The sequence below is a fragment of the Podarcis raffonei genome, chromosome 13, assembly GCF_027172205.1.
Source record: "Podarcis raffonei isolate rPodRaf1 chromosome 13, rPodRaf1.pri, whole genome shotgun sequence".
Classification (NCBI taxonomy): domain Eukaryota; kingdom Metazoa; phylum Chordata; class Lepidosauria; order Squamata; family Lacertidae; genus Podarcis; species Podarcis raffonei.
In genome coordinates, this window is record NC_070614.1 from 20,099,548 (window position 1) to 20,120,751 (window position 21,204).

At 46.3% G+C, this 21,204-nt stretch overlaps 1 protein-coding gene across 2 annotated transcripts in view; it reads left to right on the plus strand.

Annotated features, from left to right (window-relative positions):
- COL1A1 (collagen type I alpha 1 chain) overlaps window positions 1-20,500 on the plus strand; it is a 45,934-nt gene extending 25,434 nt beyond the window's left edge. Inside the window, exons 33-51 of one of the 2 annotated variants that reach the window (XM_053361207.1) lie at window positions 336-443; window positions 2,100-2,153; window positions 2,334-2,387; window positions 3,857-3,964; window positions 4,061-4,114; window positions 4,914-4,967; window positions 5,942-6,103; window positions 6,906-7,013; window positions 9,639-9,746; window positions 10,708-10,761; window positions 10,923-11,030; window positions 12,046-12,099; window positions 12,515-12,622; window positions 14,360-14,413; window positions 14,578-14,685; window positions 14,781-15,063; window positions 15,938-16,128; window positions 17,172-17,414; window positions 18,501-20,500. In XM_053361207.1, coding sequence (XP_053217182.1) covers window positions 336-443; window positions 2,100-2,153; window positions 2,334-2,387; window positions 3,857-3,964; window positions 4,061-4,114; window positions 4,914-4,967; window positions 5,942-6,103; window positions 6,906-7,013; window positions 9,639-9,746; window positions 10,708-10,761; window positions 10,923-11,030; window positions 12,046-12,099; window positions 12,515-12,622; window positions 14,360-14,413; window positions 14,578-14,685; window positions 14,781-15,063; window positions 15,938-16,128; window positions 17,172-17,414; window positions 18,501-18,647 — 2,160 coding nt within the window. In that variant the 3' untranslated portion in view covers window positions 18,648-20,500. The remainder of the gene's footprint in view (window positions 1-335; window positions 444-2,099; window positions 2,154-2,333; window positions 2,388-3,856; window positions 3,965-4,060; window positions 4,115-4,913; window positions 4,968-5,941; window positions 6,104-6,905; window positions 7,014-9,638; window positions 9,747-10,707; window positions 10,762-10,922; window positions 11,031-12,045; window positions 12,100-12,514; window positions 12,623-14,359; window positions 14,414-14,577; window positions 14,686-14,780; window positions 15,064-15,937; window positions 16,129-17,171; window positions 17,415-18,500) is intronic. The other variant, XM_053361208.1, reaches the window with a different exon arrangement.
- The last annotated feature ends 704 nt before the right edge of the window (window positions 20,501-21,204 follow it).

The following is a 21,204-nucleotide window of genomic DNA, read 5'->3' on the forward strand; positions in this document are numbered from 1 at the left end:
TGGCTGGGGATGAATACAAACTCTACATCTGGAGAGGCACAGTTTCCCCACCTCTAGCTTGCAGGCTTTTGCCTTCAGGGTTGGCCTAAGAGTTTGGAATGAAAGGCAGATCTCGGGGTGCTATCCAGTCCTTCTTCCATCAGTTTCCTTGAGATGAATTCCCTCGCACCAAACTTGACATCCTAATGTAGATTCTGCTAGATGGTTGGATCTCTTTCAAGACCTTCAGATATGAGACACATTGTATTGTCAACACAGAGTTCTTCCTCCCAGTTCTTGCACCAGCCTGTTCCTTTTGGTGCTTCATGGTCTGCTCTGTTTCTCCTTCCTCCTAGGGTGACACTGGTCCCAAAGGTGCTGATGGTGCTCCTGGCAAGGATGGACTTAGAGGATTGACTGGACCTATTGGCCCACCTGGACCTTCTGGTGCTCCTGGTGACAAGGCAAGTGCTCCACTGACTTAATGTACCTCTTTTCCAGAAAAAGGTCTAGTGATCTCCAGTTGTCAGATGTCTAGGTGCATTTTCTGGCATATTAACAAATTTGTGAATGAGCTGGGAGCTATTTGGCGTCTTCCGACTTGGGCTTTGACGCCACTCCTTTGCAAAGCATGCAGTGGAGAGGCAGTTGGCAACTCTTTCCTGACCAGGTGTTCTGATGGCGTAGGGATGCAGAGATCCAACCTGGCCCTTTCTAGTCAGCTCAGTGTCCCTGCCCTGCATGCTGATGGCAAGAATAGGGCAGCCATGGGGACAGCCCCCTTTCCCAAGAAATTCTAAGTATGAGAATCTCAGCATTGTGTGCCCTTATTGGATCCTGGGATTTTAGCCTATGATGACTGGCTTCATCTGAAGCCCTCAATCTCTATGAGGTCAGCTGGGCTAGGCTTGGGCAGAGAGCAAGACGCTAGTGGAATGTCGCTCTATATCAGAACCTTTCTAGCTCGTGTCCACATGGACCAGAGCCTGATTTGACAGGGGCTAGTTTGAAATTAAAACAGTGGCCAGCAACTAGATTCAGTAACAGGTCAATCTGGAGTGGAGCACTGGGGAAAAGAGCTCAGCCCCTTCCTTCTCACCTTATTCACTTGATGCCACCTGGACACCCATCGCTGGCTGAGGCTACAACCTCCACAACAGCATCCTGCCTGTAGGAAGGACACTGGATGAAGGTTGTTGGCTGTGGAAAGAACACATGGGGACAAAGGGCTTCTTTTTGCCTGCAGAATTGCATGGATGAGAGCGATGGGCCGACAGGTGATCATCTGCAGGTCACATTGTCTCACAGGCCACCCTGACTACACAGTTAAAGGATTTCCCCAGCTCAACCTGCTATATTATGTATACCATTTAGGGATGCTTTCAGGTCCTACGAATAGGCTAGGCTGAAAGGTATGACCAGCCTTCCAGTCTCCCCTCTCCAGCCACATACAATCCAAGTGCCATTGATCCATCTAGCTTAGTATTGTCCACAATGAGTGGCACCACCTCTCCAGGGTTTCAGGCAGGTATCAGGAATCAACCCTTTGGAGGACCTTTGCTTACAGAGGATGCGCTCTACCACTGAGCTATTATCCTTACCCATTCTTCCTCAATTTTGTTCTTCCAACTTGTCACAAATAAGCTTTTCCCCTCCTGTTTTCATACCATAAAACTCAATGGCTCTCTCTCTCTCTCTGCTAGATATGTAGGCAAACGGTTCATGTTTTTGAATTCACATGTTGAACTTAGGCCTCCATGCGAGGCAGTGGGAACATGATTAGAAAAAGAGGCATTTATCCAACCTGGTGAGAGTAGCAAGGTATAAGAGAGGAACGTAACTAACCGGTAGGATTCTGCAGCTTTAGATCACAGAATGACAGATTTGTAGAATTGGAAGAGGGTCATCTTGTGTTCAACCTTCTGCAATGCAGGAATGTTTCATCCAATGTGGGGCTCAAACATACAACCCTGAGCTTAAGAGTTTCATGCTCGACTGACTGAGCTATGCATCCTGGGGGTGGCGGTGCTTTTTTCCTACTTATGTTACAGTGCCTTTTGTGGTTGCTCCTGGTTCCCTGGAGCTTAACCTCATCTCTATTTCTTTTCTTCCTCAACCAGGGTGAAGCTGGTCCTGCTGGTCCTGCTGGTCCCACTGGTGCTCGTGGTGCTCCCGTAAGTACTTTCTTTTCCATCCTAGAAACACAGAATTGTAGAGTTGGAAGGTACCCCAAGGGTTATCTAGTCCAACCCCCCCTGCAACGCAGGGGTCTCATCCTTATCACCTTCTCTCATCCTTTGACCCTTCCTCTCATCACCACTGACCAAATGCATTTGTCTCTTTTTCCTTCCCAGGGAGATCGTGGTGAGCCTGGCCCTGCCGGACCCGCTGGATTTGCTGGCCCCCCTGTGAGTATGATGACAAGTATTCAGTTCTCATCAAACTGTTGATTCGTTGCGTGTTGGGTGTCAGGTGCAGAGTGGACAACCCTTCCGTGTTGGTGCACATTGTGGCAAACAAGCGACAGCAGTTGGCAGGCAAGGTTGGCGACCAGAAGCACCTGTAGATTGTTATCAAGTGATCTCTGGTAGGAGAAAGTGATACGTTCCAGGCATTGCACTCATAAAGTAAACAAAATAGTCCAAATTTGGGGTATATTCATAGAATCATAGAACTGTAGAGTTGGAGGGATCCTAAGGTTCATCTAGTCCAACTCTCCCTGCAATGCAGGGATCTCAGCTAAAGCATCCATGACAGACGGCCATCCAACCTCTGCGTATAAATCTCCAAGGAAGGAGAGTCCACCACCTTCCCAGGGAGACCTTTCCACTGTAGAACAACTCTTACTGTCAGGTTTTTGCTGATGTTTAGTTGGAATCTCCTCTCTTGTAATTTGAAGCCATTGATTCAAGTCCTACCCTCCAGAGCAGGAGAAAGCAAGCTTCCTTCCTCCATCTTCCACGTGACAGCCCTTGAGATATTTGAAGATGGCTATCATACCTTCTCTCAGTCTCCTCTTTCCCAGGCTAAACATGCACAGTTCCTTCAACTGTTCCTCATAAGGCTTGGAAGAACAATTCAGTTCTCCCTTACCTTCCTCCTAACTACAGCAATCAAGCAGGCGTTAATTAGTGCACTGTTGGGGTGGCAAATTCAACCCAGCAGTGCCTTTTTCAGTGCGTTATACCACTTTCATTGCCACCTTGAGGTCCTTTGGAGAACAAGGTAGGGTACGATTAAAATAAATAAAATAGGAGCCCAGAGAGCAATCCTCCATGTCCTACATGAATCCATTTTAGGAGTATTTTCCAGAACTGGGTGAACTTGAGTGTAGAGCCACTAAAAAGAACTGGCTCAGTCAAGACAGCAAATCACAAGCTGATTTGGCTTCCATGCTGTTTCTTGACAACATATGGATCGGCCAATTGCTTTGCAAGTGCTCATCCTCTTTGTCTTCCCAACAAATCCCCAGAGGTTGATTAAACTGAGAGAAAGGTGATGCTTGAACCCAAAGCTGAGGAGTGGGCATTTGAACCTGGATTTCCCCATGTCCCAAGCTGAACTGCAACCGGGTTGACTCCACTATGTAACTGAGAGAGACTGGGAACTGAATCTCCCAAACCTGATAGAGAACCCCCCTCTCCATTTGCACTTTCCCTGTTCCAGGTTGAGCAAACCTTGCTTCTCTTCCTGTTTGATTCACACCTGGCAGATTATCAGAAGCAATGTGGTCCAACCTCCTCTGGCACAATGAAATCATTTAGTCAGATGTACTTGGACGATGCAGAGAAAGATCCATTAATATCTTCCATCCTAAGTAGATATGTCTTTACTTTTCCATCCTTCACCACCACCTGCTCTGCTCTTACCTCCACAGGGTGCTGATGGACAACCTGGTGCTAAAGGTGAACAAGGTGATGCTGGTGCTAAAGGCGATGCTGGTCCTCCCGGACCTGCTGGTGCCACTGGACCTCCCGGACCCGCTGTAAGTGACCCTCTTGTTGCACCCCAATCTCTTTTGTGAACCCATCACCTTCCATCAGCCTTTGGCTTAACGCCGTCTCCCTCCCACCTGTTGCAGGGTGCTGTTGGTGCTCCTGGACCCAAAGGTGCTCGTGGAAGTGCAGGACCCCCTGTGAGTATCTTCTTCTTCTGCATTCTTAAGCTGGGTGCGAGTCAAAAATGCATTCATGTTCGAAATCCAGAGTTTTCACATCCTAAGGAAATCACTCCCAGTTCATCACCCTAGGACATTTAAAGCAGATCGTGGGTTAGAAAACTAATACAGCTCTCCACTGCAGCAGTGGGTTGCAGAAATGAACCACAGAAGGGATCGTGCAACCTCTGCCCAGAAAGATCACGGTCTATGTGAGGTGGGCAAGACAGGGCTCTTTAGCACCTGATCCAACATAGTTAATTGGTATTCACAGCAGACCAGTTATGCCATGGTGAGGAAAAGCCTCTGTGTATATTCAGAGGCTCTCACTAGCTAGCCTAAACTCATCTAACACACAAGAAGGGGGTGGGGGAATCACATTCCAGAGCTTGCCACTGGCAGGTTTTAGGCTGAAATTAAGCCTGAGCTGATTGCAATGCAATTAACCTCGATCACATCATCCAAACTGGTTTAGCTGCATGATGTATGAGGATCTCTAGCTGGAAGAAACAAATAATAAAATAAAATAAAATTGGCACCCTTTTTCTGCATACCCGGAAACAGTAGTAACAAGATGTTAGAAGAGCTGAGATTATCATTATCTTTCTGTGGCGAGGAGCTTTGGCATTGCAAAGAGGTTGCCGAACTGAAAAATTAAGACGAAATCCATTGCAGGATCCTACTGAGTGGGGAATCTGTGTTAGAATCACACGTACAGTTCCTGCTTGGTATGGGATGAGTTATTGAAAAGGAACCTTCTCTTCTGTTCCTTTCATAGGGTGCTACTGGATTCCCCGGAGCTGCTGGAAGAGTCGGACCCCCTGGCCCATCTGTAAGTACCCAACCACAAAACACACACATGCCAGCATTGTGGGCAACAATTTAGAAAGCTGTTACACAACCCCCAGGTGGCTGGTGGTAAGAGAGGATGCTCAGTAGGAAGTCCCTTAGAGCCTACATCAGAGGACCTACAAAGATATATGTTGACTCTCTCGGCAGCAGAGAGGATGGGGAAAGAGGGCCATAAGGTAGAAAAGATACAGATTGAGAATAGTGCTGAATCAATTCATATCTAAATATAAACAATGGTTTTAGTCCGAACCAGAAGCATTCCTTATAGAATCATAGAATTGGAAAAGTTGGAAGGGACCACAAGAGTGATCTAGTTCAACCCCCTTCAAGTAGTCTTTGTACATCCACTTTTATTTTTATATTCCCAAGTTTGCAAACTGGATATCCAGCCCCCCCCCCCCAATTTTTAGCCCCATCCCCCCACAACAAAAAAAATCCAGCCTTCAGACACAGCAGAAATTATTGGGCCTTATGGATTATCATGGCACACAAGAATCTCTAGGTATGTTTATACCACTATCTTAATGGCCATTCCTTCTTCGTGGAATTGCAGCTGGGAAGGAGAGGCCAAGGGTCTTTTAGCATTAAGTTCTCAGCATCCTCGCCGAAACTGCAGTACACAGGATTTGCTGGAGCAAACCACAGCATTTAAATGACGCTGTCACATAAGCACTGGCAGGCTTTTCGTTTCAGTTTGCTCTACTTGGAGCTGCACCTGATTTCGAAATGCAGTGGCCCAAGCTTTTGGCTGTCTCTAGGAACATACAATTGAATGCAAAAACTAGCTGATGGGATGGAAACTCCTTCTCATTCTCAGTGACCCACTAGAACCTCACTGGGGTGGGATGGGGGTCCTTCCTCAAAGATGCTTCATTTGGGGGCCACTGTTCCCAAACTCAACACATGGCCTGTGAGGGTCACTGATTTTCTTGTCCTCTTTTCTTTCCCCCAAAGGGTAACATCGGCCTTCCCGGCCCCCCAGGCCCTGGTGGAAAGGAAGGTGCCAAAGGACCCCGTGGTGAGACTGGACCTGCTGGACGCCCTGGTGAAGCTGGACCTGCTGGCCCACCCGGACCTCCTGGTGAGAAGGGCTCTCCAGGTTCCGATGGACCTGCTGTAAGTAAATGCCACCTCTTACCTTTCATTCCTCTTGAACAGGGTTGCTCGAGCCAGACTTGGGTGCCTCCTCCATGGGGTTATCTCCATGTCGCAACATCTGGCTCCCTGATGGCATCCCAGCTGCCATGTTAACAATTTCTCTGGCTTAAATTGGCTTTGGAATTTCCCACTGCTTGTGCAGATCTTTACGGCTGCACCTCTTCAGTGGCGATGTTCTAGTGAGCATCGTTGAAATGCCACATAATGGCTGCCTACATTATAGACCAGATCCATTCGTTCAGATTGTTGCTTGCCAAGTGTTTGGGTTTTTTAATGGGGGATGTGTTTCAATAGAAAAGGTAGTCCTTGCCATGTGTGGTCACACTTTGCTTAAAGAGAGCCTGAAGAAAAATCCCCTAGCCAGCCAAGATACAGCAAGGTGTGGGTTCCTTTAGGCAAGGGTAGAAAGCCTCATGGGCATTACTCACAATGTGGAGTCAGGACATCCAACAGTTGTTCTCCTTCAAGCAAGCCCACCATGTTCTTATTTCCCAACCTGTCTGGGGTCTTCTTTCTTCTTTGGTGATCACTTGTAGCTGAGTAAGATTGTCTTCCATAAACACGGTTTTAACAGTGAGTCTGTAAGTGACCGTGGAGGCCAATTCTGGATCCACACGTCCTTCCACAGTGCCTGGGTTATGCCCAGCTCGCCTCCAACCCTTTTGCAGTGCAGCACAATGCTGGCAAAAACGAAATGTGTTTTTCTAGCCAGGATCTTCTCTGTCGACATCTCATGCTCATGTCCGTTTTCCTCCTGTAGGGCGCACCTGGTACTCCTGGCCCACAAGGTATTGCTGGACAGCGTGGTGTGGTTGGTCTTCCTGGACAAAGAGGCGAGAGAGGTTTCCCTGGTCTTCCCGGACCATCTGTGAGTGCTCCCCTTCAGCTCTTCTCTGACAACTCTGCGCAGAAAGTCTGGCTTCAGTTTCCTTCTGGGGCTGATGTTTGTGGGCTGGGGAACAGTGAGGAAATGTTTATTTGAGGGGGAATGTTTCTTAAGTGGACTCAGCCGCCTAGAAGGCTGAAAACGCAAGGATACATAAAAGCAAAATAGACACACACACCCTGAGTCTAACTGGAATCTATGACCCAAGTATACCCAGCGCCCGCAATTAGAAGTTTAGTTATCAATTGGCAAAACACTTGATTGCATCAGCTCCGAAGGTGCAAGAATCTAGCTAGCTGAACAGGTCCTCCTTCAGACCTGTGGTCTGTCCCAGAAGTTGCAGCAACAGTGCACCATGCCTCCTCCAGCCTATTTGCCCCCCACCACCACACCACCTTGGGACATGGTGCATGCAAGCAACCAGTGACTTTTCCTGCGTGTCATGTCCGGCTGCTCCTGTCCCTTTAAGCCCCTCCTCATCCTTGGAGACAGTGCAGGAGGGGACAGAGGAGATTCAATTCCCTGCAGCTGTTCCCCTGTCTCTGACTGCCCAGCCGCTTCCTTTCTCCGCTGCCTCATTGGTGGCACAGAACATCACAGATAACTGGCCCTTCCCCTGAATCATTCTCCTCCTCTGCCCTTCCCTTCAGACTCCCGCCTCTCCCTAACTATATACTTCAGTGTCTGATGACTCAGCCTGAAGTCTATGCTTGGCATACGAGGCCCAAAGAACAGGAGGAAGCACAGCAAAGTTTCAATTTGAGTTGCTGGTTCAGGTTTAGCCTTCAGCACTCTTGTGCTAAACACACTTATATAGAAGTCAGCATCAGCGGTACATCTGCAGATACGAGGGATTTGGATCGCAGCTCGGGTCTCAAAGCAAGGCTTCTTTTCATCCTTGTGCTGCTCATTGTTTCTGCTCCTAATATAATGCATAATAACTATGGGCTCTGTCGTCGTTTTCCTTAGTGGCAGTATGAGTGTGCATTAACCCAGATAATCGCTTTTGTTTCCTCCAAGGCCAAGAATGAAAATAAAATAAAAGGTCAATATCATTATCCTGTAGAAACAGAGCAACATGTTTTCCATATTGCATCTATGGGCTTACCTACACTTACCTTTTGCCCCGGGCTTTCTTAGGCACAAGTCCTGCACTTTAAAGCTCTGTATTCCCCAGGAAAACCTGCTCTTTAAAGCTGAATCGGAACAAACAGCAATTCAGGTTTTCTGTAGATTGCTGTTTGCTCCAATTCAGCAGTTCGGAGTGGGTTTTTGCAAGGAAAGCGCAAGGACAACAACAACAAAATGCTCTAACACAGAGATTTGAAATGTGGACCTGTGCCCAGAAACACGGCCCAAAAGGAAGTCTGGATGAACTAAGACAAAGCACTGTTTATTAATTTAGCTTGCTCACAAATACCTGCACAGCCCCTGGCCGAATTGCTGAAAAGTGAAGGCTAAACCCTGGAATTCAGTTCCAAATCTTCCCTACCTCATCAAAAAGACTTATCATTCAACCACAAGCTCTGTGAATTGTCAAAAGTAAGAAACATTTCTAGGGAATCCTGTTGATCATATTAAATGTAAGCCCTGAGACAGGACGTCCCGAAAGATGTAGTAACATTCATCTGTTCAGGTTTTTAATATGAGCATCTTGCTAGGTCTTTGAAATGCATTTGACATATTTTCTGTGTTTTAAGGGCAGATGTTGTTTTTTTGAGGAGTGCAACTGTTTCTTAGAAGCAGCTCACAAATTTTTGGAATTCTGTTTTAAAAGAACCATCCACAGCTCCCCAGAACAGAAAAAAAACCACAGCTGTGTGTACTGGAAATGAAAATAATTCTGGGGGGAAAGTTCTCAAGCAAGTTCCTCTAGCTCAATCTTGACTCTGTCCTCTCTTAATGAGGATTTGTCTCACAGCCTAGACTGCTAAAGATGTAGTTGGATTAAGGGGTATAGGATAGGGGACAAGGTGGCAAGGAGTTAAAATATTGAACTTGGTCAGTTATAACTTAATATTGTTGCCTTAAGCATTGATCAAGAAGACAAAAAAAAATGGTTTTGCAAAGTGTTTTATAAATCTCAGTTTTCAAAGCTGAAACAGATTCAATTTGTAAAATGCAATTCTGGTTTGAAAAAACTTCCTGGATTCTCAATACCAGGAAGTGAGCGAGCTTTCATAAATAGAACAGTGCTCTGGGTTCTGCGGTATCTAGAAAAGTGATGTAAGCCTCACAAAACAAAACTCCATAGAAATCCATATCTGAGACTAACCATGCTTTATACAACAGATGCTTCCCCAGTTCTGAAATGCAGAGCTATATATTTCAAGTGATATAGAACCCAATGGAAAAGATAACCTTCCCTGGCTCCATCCCATAACCCATGTTGCATTGAAAGTTCTACTTTAGTGTGTTCTGAGATCCCAGGGAACAGAATTCAAACTCTGCCTAGACTAGGCTCCTTCTTTCACTCCTTTTAACTGTAGTTGACCGAGGTCAAGCATGATGTGTGAATGCAATTCCTCTCCTTCTGTCTTCCTCCCGCCTCCTTCTGTATCTCAACAACTGGATTCTTTTCATTCTAACTGGGACTGATCTCCACAGGGCGAGCCTGGCAAACAAGGCCCATCTGGTCCTTCTGGTGAACGCGGTCCTCCCGGCCCAATGGGACCACCTGGCTTGGCCGGACCCCCTGGTGAATCTGGACGTGAGGCAAGTCTTCCAATTTCCACGGGAGCTCCGGACTCCTAAACTTGTTCACCTTTCTCTGTCAAACCCCAGTCTCTTACCATTGATCAGAAATATGCTCCAAGCCAAACTGTGCAGTCAGTGGTAAAATGCAGGTGCAGAATGCCTTGGCATCCCCAGTTAAAATAAGCTTTGTAAGGACCTCTATCTGGAGCCTTGGAAAGTAAGGCAATACTGGGCGAAATAGACCAATGGTCTGGCTCAGTGCAGTGTAGCTTCATGAGGGACGATGATCAGGGTCATGCTTTACTTGCAGAAGATCCCATGTTTGTTCCTTAGCATCTCCTGTTAAAAGGGTGTTCAAGCAGGCTGCTGCCTGAGACCTTGGAGATATGGTGCCCAATTTTTTTGTCCTTACAGAGGATAGACAATACTGCTAGGCAGACCAGTAGTCCTCCTCAGTTAATAATAATAATAATAATAACAATAACAATAATAATAATTTATTATTTATATCCCGCCCATTTGGCTGGGTTTCCCCAGCCACTCTGGGCGGCTTCCAACAAAATATTAAAATACAGTAATGCATCAAACATTAAAAGCTTCCCTAAATAGGGCTGCCTTCAGATGTCTTCTAAAAGTCTGGTAGTTGTTGTTTTCTTTGACATCTGGTGGGAGGGCGTTCCACAGGGTGGGTGTCACTACCGAAAAGGCCCTCTACCTGATTCCCTGTAACTTGGCTTCTCACAATGAGGGAACCGCCAGAAGGCCCTCAGCGCTGGACTTCAGTGTTCGGGTAGAACGACATATGGCAACTTTGTATGTCTGTAAATCCTTACTAGTAGATGTGCATTGAATGATATAGTTCAGTTACAGAGCTGAATAGTGTTAACTCAGTTCTAGGTCCCCCAATGGTAGCTAGAGAGTTCTAGAGTTTCAACGCCGCCGTGATCTCAGTCTCACCATCTTTCTTCTTGATTGACAGGGCTCTCCTGGTGCAGAAGGTGCTCCCGGTCGCGATGGTGCTGCTGGTCCCAAGGTGAGTTGAACATGCATGTGTGTATGCAGCAGGTGTCCGGAACGGGCCGGTCTCACAAGACCCGGGTCTGATAACTTTGCAAAACGAAAGACTTGATTTCACAAACGCACACCGGTTCTGAGCTTTGATCACCTCTTCTTGCCTCTCCCTTTCCCAAACAGGGTGATCGTGGTGAGACTGGCCCAGCTGGTGCCCCTGGCGCTCCCGGTGCCCCTGGTGCCCCTGGCCCAGTTGGCCCTGCTGGCAAGAATGGCGACCGCGGCGAGACTGTAAGTGGCGCTTCCTTTCCTTCTGCTACAACGCAAAATGTGGCGGGCGGGTGGGAGTTTTCTGAATCCTTCATTTTTCCAAATCCCACTAGGCCACATATATGTAAACCGACTTATTTCAGATCAGTGGATCTGAAATAATGCCAGTCATTCACAACTTTCCGTTTTCACAATCAGTAAAGATGCAGGCAAGATGGGTATCCATTTGCAGATGAGGTAGGCATACTCTCCACACCCGGTTTCAGGATCTTACATATTTCAGGAGCGTGCCTTCGTACCTAATTAACGTGGAACACTTCTGGTCCTGTGCTCACATTTGCTAAAGGGGCTCTCTTTCACGCTGTTTTAATTAACTTGGATTGGCATCCACCTATGGCTCCTCATTTGTTACTTCGAAATAATTACTCGAGCCATATGAGAGCGCCGTAGGGGAACCTCTTCCATTACACTCTCCCCATCCTTATTGCAACTCTGCCAGAGGATTAATGAGGTCACTCGTTTGTGATCTTAATGTGCTCCGATTCCACTCTCCAAGCAGGGGGTGGCAGAACCCAGGGAGCAATATCTTCCGCTCGAATCCTATGGAACATCCCAGGATGACCAAATGCAGGAATAGACAACTCCCAGATTTATTCGCTGGCATGCTTATATCCTGCCTTTTTCGTCTTTGGAACTCGAGGCAGTCTGCGCGGGGGTTCCCAGGTGGTCCCCCGTGCGAATCCTGAGCTGACCTAAATCTGCTTAGTTTCAGCAAGGTGGATGCAGCCATCTGGTGGCCATATATGCCCACCTACACATCCTAAGCATCAGGCTGGCTGCTATAGTGAAAACACTTTACAACTAACAATCCAACAAACAGATAGACAGATAGATGGACAGACTCTACAGACAGACTCAGACTCTTCCTGCTGTGTTTGCCCTCTCTTCCAAGGACTGGGCTCCTAAAGGAATAAGTTGCATGCGGAATTTTAAAAGCGATGATATGTACATTTTCTCCTTTTCTCTTTCCCTCTAGGGTCCCGCTGGCCCTGCTGGCCCCGCTGGCCCTGCTGGTGCTCGTGGTCCTGCAGTAAGTTTGGGCTTTGAAATGTCCTCTCTCTTTCTCTCTTTCTTTTCATAAAATCATAAAATTGGAAGGGGTCTCAAGGGTCATCTAGTCCAACCCCCTGCAATGCAGGAATCTTTTGCCCGGCATGGAGTTCGAACCCATCAGCCTGAGAGCAAGAGTCTCATGCTCTACCAGCTGAGCTATGTTATACTGGTAGAATATATCATATGCTATTCAATAACGCTGAATGACTATACTTGGTCACTTCCTGTCAGTATGATCTCTGCTACCTTTGCCTTATGGCTGAAATACAACTAGAAATAAGCACTCCAAGTTCATATCCGAGTTAGGCAGAGTGACTTGCCTTTTTCCTTTGTGAAAGCTCAATAAGCCAATTTTTAAAAATTAAAATTAAAATCTTGCTTTCCGTTTCTAGGGCCCACAAGGTGCTCGTGGTGACAAGGGTGAGACTGGCGAACAAGGTGACAGAGGAATGAAGGGTCACAGAGGATTCTCTGGTCTCCAGGGTCCCCCTGGCCCCCCTGTAAGTACCAGAAAGCTCTTTGCCATTTTTGATGTAGAGAAGCTCCAGATGTCACAGATACCCTCTGACATTTCTCAAATAGGGACATCCTAAGGAAAAGCGGGATCAAATCAGAAACCGGAACAGCTTCTCTTAAGTCAGGGGCATCCCTGGAAAATAGGGACAGCTGGAGGGTCGTGCTTTAAGGCTTTAGTCCTCATGAAGGAGAGAAATGTCCTCACACAGATTAGAGCTTTGCACCTCTGATCTAGAGAGCTAGAGCTTTCCTATCTCATTTCCATGGCTTAAGGCGGTCTGGAAAAGAATGAAGGACAGACCTTTCTTTCAATAGCCACGATAACTTAAATTGAGCCTCTGCATTCAGAGGAAACCTGCCTCCTTCCCCACCCTGTTTTCTGAACTCCCCAGAGGCCTCTGACTAGCCACCATTCAGAGACAGGTGGATCTTGGTCTAATCATTTAATGAGCAAAAGCTACCGTCGCTTTCTGCAAGGAAATTCCACCTTTGGATACCTTTTCGATGAAACATTGGGGGTGGAGGAAAGAAAGGGTAAGGCAGCAGGGCCTTGAAGGAGTCCCCAAAGCCCTCACCCATTAATCGGCTTCCGTTTACAATTCCATCCAGATCTCCTATTGCACCAACTTACTTAATCAAAACTTGTAATTCCAGTTTTCCAACTTTTAGAGACAGAGGGCAGGCTAACGAGCAACAATTTTGTTCCTAAATTTCTTCAGCTACCCATATGTATTCTTTTCCCTTCCCCTTACAGACGTCAGTTTTGTCACACCATGCATTTTGCAAATAAGTGCTTGCCTGCGTTCATGCACATCCCCATTTGTTCCACGCATTCCTCCGTCCAGAAAGGCTTTGAGCCTGCCATGTGGTCGAAAGCAGCTGTGGGCCTCAGCTGTCACTCTGTGTATAGTTGTTGTCACTGAGCAATGGCCAAGGCAGGCTTGGGCCTACCTTAGCGGCAAAGAAATAAGAACTTTAAAGATGGAGGCCTTAGATTGCTATGGCTTCCTTTGGGTCCCTCGTTAACGCAGCCCTCTTAATTACACAGTGGCAAGATTGGAGAAGATGTATTTAGATCTCCACACAGCCCAAAGCAATCTGCATTTGATACACATTTCTTCCTGGTCCCAAATGCGAATACAGTATGCTACCCAGTAGTTGTGACGAGCATAGGCAAGGCATATGAAAAATATGCCACAAAAATATTGCCTATCCTTCTTTCCACCCAAGACCTAGAAATCTAATTGCTGAAAGGCTTCCATTTGAGATATACCCAGTTTCCATTGTACTGAATGAAATCTTTAAAAAAAAAAAAAAAAAAGGGTTGCCATATTTCAAGAAGTAAAAACCAGGACCCCCCCCCCCAAGCGATTTTTCTATTGACTTGCCTAAGATCTAGGACAAAGCTCTGCCTTTTGGAATTTCCTCCCTGACCTCAATTCCACCTTTGAAATCTGAGTAATGTCTGGGGAAATCCAGACATATGGCAGCATAGATATCATTTTATTTTATTTTATTTATTTTATTTTGTACTGAGTGAACCTATTAGTTCCCGTTGCCACTTGGAAGAGTAGATTGATGAAGGAACACATGTGAGATTGAGAGAAGCTAGATTGATACTTCCTCTCTGTTACTGAACAGGACTGCATTTTCTCCCATTTAAATAAACCTGTTTTCCCCCAGATGATCATCAAAACTGACAATTTTTTTCTTTTGTGCAGGGCTCTCCTGGTGAACAAGGTCCCTCTGGTGCTTCTGGTCCTGCTGGTCCAAGAGTAAGTATGGATTGGGCTGTAAAGCGCAGCATTTTAGCTATTAGCTATTATTGCTAGACTTCAGTCCTTCTATGCACCTGTTGTTGCTGCTGCTGCTGCTGCTGCATTCATGTTAACAACAAAAGCTTCACTCATGGTACATTTTTGTTCTGCCTTCCTGACAGGGTCCCCCTGGTTCTTCCGGTGCCGCTGGCAAAGACGGTCTGAATGGTCTTCCCGGCCCCATTGGCCCACCTGGTCCCCGTGGTCGCACTGGTGATGTTGGTCCTGCTGTACGTATTCCTTCTCACTGTACACAGCTCATAGTTAACAGCACAATGGGTAGATGAGATCTTTGTCTCCAACTCTTCTTCTTTTCCTTCTCCAGGGTCCTCCCGGACCTCCTGGACCACCTGGTCCCCCAGGCCCACCCAGCGGCGGCTTTGACTTCAGCTTCCTGCCCCAGCCTCCTCAGGAGAAAGCTCACGACGGTGGCCGCTACTACAGAGCTGACGATGCAAACGTGATGCGTGACCGTGACCTGGAAGTAGACACTACCCTCAAGAGCCTGTCCATGCAGATTGAGAACATCCGCAGCCCTGACGGAACCCGTAAGAACCCAGCCCGCACTTGCCGCGACCTGAAGATGTGCCACGGAGACTGGAAGAGTGGTGAGTACAGTCGGGGGGAAACAATTCTCAGGTGCATCTCTTAAATGCCACGAATTCTCCTTTTTTCTGGACCACGTCCGTTGGCAGAATGGCTCTGCCCCGCTCTTTCCTTCCCCGTATATCAATCTTCTCACTTCCCCTCTCTTCTCTGCCATGTTGACCTTTCTCTTTCACTTGGGGATTGTTTGCACAGCCAAGCATATAGTTGTTTTCTCAGGTTCTGGGCCAGGAATGGATTTTCCACCGGAGCTGACTGGGCAGTGATTTGGGTGCCTTTTCTCACAGCCTCTTCCCTAAATAACATGCTTGAGTCAAGCAGAACGATTAATTCTCCCAAGTAGCTTCTATCTGCAGAATGTGACTTGCATTTACTTAGGTCCTAAAGGGTGAAGTGGGCCTTCTAAGTTGCTGTAGAGCTTCTAGCTCCAGCCCAGGCTCTTCTCTGACCCCTCTCCCTTCTCCTACAAAAAAAAATATGCTTAGGAAGCAGAATGTCATTTCTTGTGTAGATAATTAATGCTGGGAAGTGATGGGGCAACCATCTATTTTATATAACACACATCCACCTCCTCCTATTCCCTGGCTCTCTGAAGTCCATCTCAGCCATACATATGTAGTTCTATTCTTTTGTTTTTAACTGTTTGCCTCCTCGTCTTATATGGAGTAAGGCTTGGGCAGATATTTTCCTGACCCACTTGGGCAAGTCTGAGAACTCATTGCATGGAGGGTGAGATCTGTGAGATGGGAAGAAGCAGGAGGGGGCAAATGGTTGGCCAGTCCCCTTTTAGATCAGGTTGGTGTAAATTGATGTTTTGTTTTGCTCCTGTGATCCGTTCTCCATCATCCCCATTCACTTGACCCCATTCCTCACCAGGCGAGTACTGGATTGACCCCAACCAAGGCTGCAACCTGGATGCCATCAAGGTCTACTGTAACATGGAGACTGGAGAGACTTGTGTCCAAGCTTCTCAGCCCACCATCCCCCAGAAGAAATGGTACACCAGCAAGAACCCCAAGGAGAAGAAGCACGTCTGGTTCGGCGAAAGCATGTCCGATGGCTTCCAGGTGAGACCAGGAATCGGTGAGGCAGCGACAGTTAACCAGCAAGTGGCTTAGCTGGGACTGCCAATCCCTTATTCCAAGCTCGGACCGGAGAGAGTTATTTCAGGGTCAGGTTTCCTCCAAGTCACCTGCTGAACTAGAATGGAAACAAATTCCACATGAATTCCATGTGCGGAAAGAATGTAACAGGCAGAAGAACCTGGTGACTGCTTGGTTGTTTCAATGGAAGCTTTGGGACTGTTTAGCAAGAGGATGAAAAGACTGAGAATAGATAATCACCTTAATGCTCAGATTGTAACCAGAAAGATTAAGTTGCCCATTGAGAAAGGGCCTTTAGCTGTAAAAGGCGGAAGAGCCCTGGAAATGGTTGCCTAGGGAGGCCTGGGCATCATTGGGCTTCGTTGGAATGGGCTTGATTCACAAGGCAGAAGAAGGACCTGGATGGTGGCTTGATGTCACTTCTAACCTTTATCCAAGGATGTTGAACACAATGGATGAAAAATGGACAGGAAGGAGGGAATTTATGTTGACCAAGGCACCTTGGAGTACAATTCCTGGTGCTTGCAGGAAGTTGGGCTTGATGGCTCCTCAAATCACTTCCAACTCTATGATACTTGGAAGCAAAAGGGAGAGGGGAAGATCATTGGTTAAAAGCAAGCATAGCCAATTTTCAAGTGATATATTCCAGAGGTTCAGCTGGGCTCAAAGGTCCCTTGACTTAGCATGCTGGAGTAGTCTAGCTCAAAGAAGCTGCAGATGGTACAACTTGGAAAAGCAGTCTGTCAAGGAGAATGTATACCTGTTGCCTCATCTATCTCTCTACATCTCATTTGTTTCCAAGCTGGATTTTGGCTCCTTAAAGCAGCAGTCAGCTTATCTGGCTTTGCTCATTACTGCATTACTTCCTGCCTCGGCCCTCTGAGCATGAAGAGAAAGCAAAGGAATGGTTAGATTCCTAGATGTAGCAGGGGGTGGGGTTCCTAGAGGACATGACGCGAGCGCTAACCAATTCCTTGCTTCCTCCTTCCCTCTGTCTCCAATGACAGTTCGAATATGGTGGCGAGGGATCCGACCCAGCTGACGTTTCCATTCAACTGACCTTCCTGCGGTTGATGTCCACTGAAGCTTCCCAGAACATCACCTACCACTGCAAGAACAGCGTGGCTTACATGAACGCAGAGACCGGCAACCTGCAGAACGCTCTGCTCCTCCAAGGCTCCAACGAGATCGAGATCAGAGCAGAGGGCAACAGCCGCTTCGTCTATGGAGTCCCCAAGGATGGTTGCACGGTGAGCGATTGGGTCTTTAGATGTAGCAGTGAGGGGTGGGGGGTACAATAGATTCTCTCTCTCTCAGACTGGAGACCTTGTGCATAAGCTGCAGTGTTTTACTCGCAGCTGGCAGGGGTGTTCACCCTCTATACCTCCTGCTAAAACCATGCTTTGGAACTGGGAGACAATCCATATAAAAACAAACGCCATATGTAAGAATGGCCAGAGGCAGGGGGAAATAGGGGTAGGCAGGTCTGGCTGAGGACTGCAGGTTGACGTCTTGGTGCTGTGATTCCTATCTATGTTTGGAAACACATACACTGGGTGCTTTTCAGTGCTGAAGCGTGGCAGATGAGGGATGGAATAGCCCTATTCAGCAGCAGAACCCTCTGAAAGATCTCAGGGCGGGGAAGCTGTGGCCCACCAGAAGTTTGTCGGACTTCAGTTCCCATCAGCTCCATGGCCAGTGCTCAGGAGTGATGGGAGTTACAGTCCAATAATATCTGGAAGGCCGCAGTCTCCATACTGCTGCTATAATAAATCCTCAGAACCTGCATAGGTGTATCACGCTTAGTATAGCGGTCCCTACTTGCTTGTGGTCTTGGCATCTGTATTGGGGACAGACTCTTGGACATTTTAGTATTTCCATTTGAAGGCACATCCTGCTTTTTGAGCCAAAAAGGCCTTCAAGGCAAGAGAGCGTCCAGATGGCTGAGTCCAGAGTAGCTTAAATCCATCAGAAGACAGTGGTAGATCAGATGGTGTGACTGCTCCCCCTGGCTATTCATGGTGGCTTCCTCTGGACTTAAGGACCTGGATTCTGGTCATGCAGAAGATGGACCATAACATATCCTCCAACTTCTATGTTGGTTCCGCCTCTTCTCTCACAGTGCCCTGAATCCCTGAAGTTCTAAATGCCAGATTAATTATGTGTTCCAGTGGCACAATGGGCATCCAGGGTGGGGAAGGCAGGAGCCAGCTTTTAGGAGCACAGTTGACCAGGGAGAAAGTTCAGGTCGGATGTGGGGAGGGAAGCTTCAAAAGTCTATGGAGCCAAAAACAAAATTCTGATTTCTAAATTCTGGTTTTTCCCTCCCTCTGCAGCGTCACACTGGCAGTTGGGACAAGACAGTCATCGAATACAAGACAACAAAAACTTCCCGGTTGCCCATCATTGATGTGGCTCCCATGGACATTGGTGGCAGAGACCAGGAATTCGGCTTTGAGATTGGACCAGTCTGCTTCTTGTAAACCCAAAAGGAAACCTGACAGTTTAAAAAATAAAATAAAAAACAGCCAAAAAAGAAGGAAATTTCACATGGACTTGAATTTGTGTCTTTTTCTATCCATCATCTCTAAAACTATTTTTGTTTCCGTTAAAAAAAAACAAAAAAAGCATTAAACCAAAAAAATAAAAATAAATGACTTTTCAAAAATAATTAAGGAAGTGCATCCACTTGCTTGACTTTATTATTATTATTAAAATCCCCAAAGACAGAATGGTTTGATTTTATCTTCTTCTTTAAAAAAAAAAAGATCAAGTAATATTGTGGGACCAATGTTTGTACATTCCAAAAATACATATATAAAAACCATACAAAATGACAAAATCAGTCAAAACCAAGCAACACCTGAAATACATCTGTATGAAAATCTGGTGTGTGTTTTTTTCTTCCTGGCAGCAATCAGAGCAATACTAAACTTAGTGGTAGAACCTGCCCATCACAAGCCCATCAAAAATAACCTCCCCTCCTCTCAGCCCAGAGCTGTAATAATAAATAAATCCCAAAATCTACCCATAGACCATCTTTCTCTGCCGGTACCTGATAGAAAGAGATTTATCTTTCTCTCTCTTTTTTATTTTTACTCAGAGCAATGCCACTGAAAAGATGATTCTTTCAGCCATTTTAAATGTACGTTTTTTCAGTTTTGTTCAGTCGGCAACAGGGATAAATTTGGCAAAGTTATTATAAAAAAAGGTGTGGCACTGAGTGGTTTTTCGAAACAGAAACCTGTTTGAAGGAAAAGAACAGGTGATAGTGCCTCTCCCTCTCAGAGACATCAGGTAGAGGGGGGGAAAAGACAGGTTTAAGAGCTTTAAGTATTTTGTCGGTGAGCAACTGAAGGAAAAAAATGGCCAATAATACCAGAAAGCAGAGAAAATGTAATGTTTAAATGTATATTATTGTTGTATGGATGGCTACCTCACCATTGTCTTTTTCAAGTTCTTTGGGGTAGTTTTGGGGTCTTTTTTTTTAATACTAGCATCAGCTTGCATGGAGGGGGGGGCGAAGAAACTGGGCAGAGTTTCAGGTTTAGATAAAGGTGCTACCTGTGTCTTTCATATTTCTTTTTTTTTAGTCTGCTATGTTAATAAATTTCAGGTCCCATGAACTTTTTTTTTTTTTTTGAGGTGACGAAACCTAGAAAAACCTCGCCCCGAGCACAGCTTTGCTGAAAAGGGGGCCATTTGGTGCTATAGAAATGAGATTATTGGAGGGGGAAAGCAAACTGGATGCCTTGCTGCCCAGAGATACTTGTGAATTTTTTCTTTCAAAAGGTGCTATTTCTTTTTTAACAAGCAAAAATAATAATTAAAAAAATCGAGGATGAGGAAAAAAATAAATCAAACATTGCTACAAGGGATCAAGGTCTCAGCAGTTTCTGTCTTTCTCTTGTAAAGCAGGTGGATTCTCTTTTGGCTTGTATTTTCTCCCCCATTGCCTCAGTTCTTCCCCCCATCACCACCTTTCTCTCTTTTTCTCTCTTTCTTCCATCTTTCATCCCATCCCACAAGCAAACACATCGCCCTCCCTCGCTGCTGATTCATTCTTCCCTTTCTTATCCACCTCTTTCTCTTCAGCTCTGCCAACATCACCCCTCATCTCTCTTTTTCTCCCCCTCCCCCTTCTTCCACTTTCTGTCTTTCGTTGCGTTTCCGACTCAAGCAAAAAACCCATAATTCCTCTCTTTCTCACAAGAGGCAGATGTTGTAGGGAGTGTGAGCGGCCGAAGATTCTGTACCTATTTTGTATATGTATAATAATTTGAGATGTTTTTAATTATTTTGACTGCTGAAATAAAGCATGTGAAATGATCCAACACACCGGTTGTTCTTCGGACTTTTTCTGTCACGCAAGGCCAGGGCATCGGTTGGGAGAACGGGGCAAAGGCTTCCTGCACTTTTACTGGTGTGCCTAACATTTCAAACATGAGCCGCTTTGGGAAATTATCATTACTAACCAGTGCTAATTTTTTTTTTCTAGAAAAAGAGGTGCCGGAACTCACCATGAAACCTCCCTTGTTGTCTTGTAATGGCGCCCATCTGAAGGGTGCCAGAACTGAGTTCCGGCGAGTTCTGGCTAGATTAAAAAATGCCCTGTTGTTAACTGTCATGGCTTTCCTCAAGGAACCAAGGGGGACACAGTTGTGTGAGGGCATTGAGATAATTTTCTGTCACGGAAGTGGAGCCCAGGCCCTCCATATCTTCCTGGACTTCCAAGTCCCATCAGCCCCTGGTCAGAAATGGTGGGACTTGTAGTCTGGCAAGATCTTGAAGGCCACAGGATCCTTGCTTTGGGGAGAAACGTGTCCCTGCATTTCTCACTGAGAGCCCCACCAATTGACATTCGCAGTGTGGGTACGCTGTAGCCTGAGGGAAAGGAATCTGAGTTTTGTTCCTTCGCTTAGTTCTTCTGACAACTTCTCCCTTTGCATGGTCCTGTCTCATACTCGCTCTCTCCTTGTATGCCTGGTTATTTCCTCCCACTCCACAACTTCTTCTAGAACTGGTCAATATGTCCCCTGC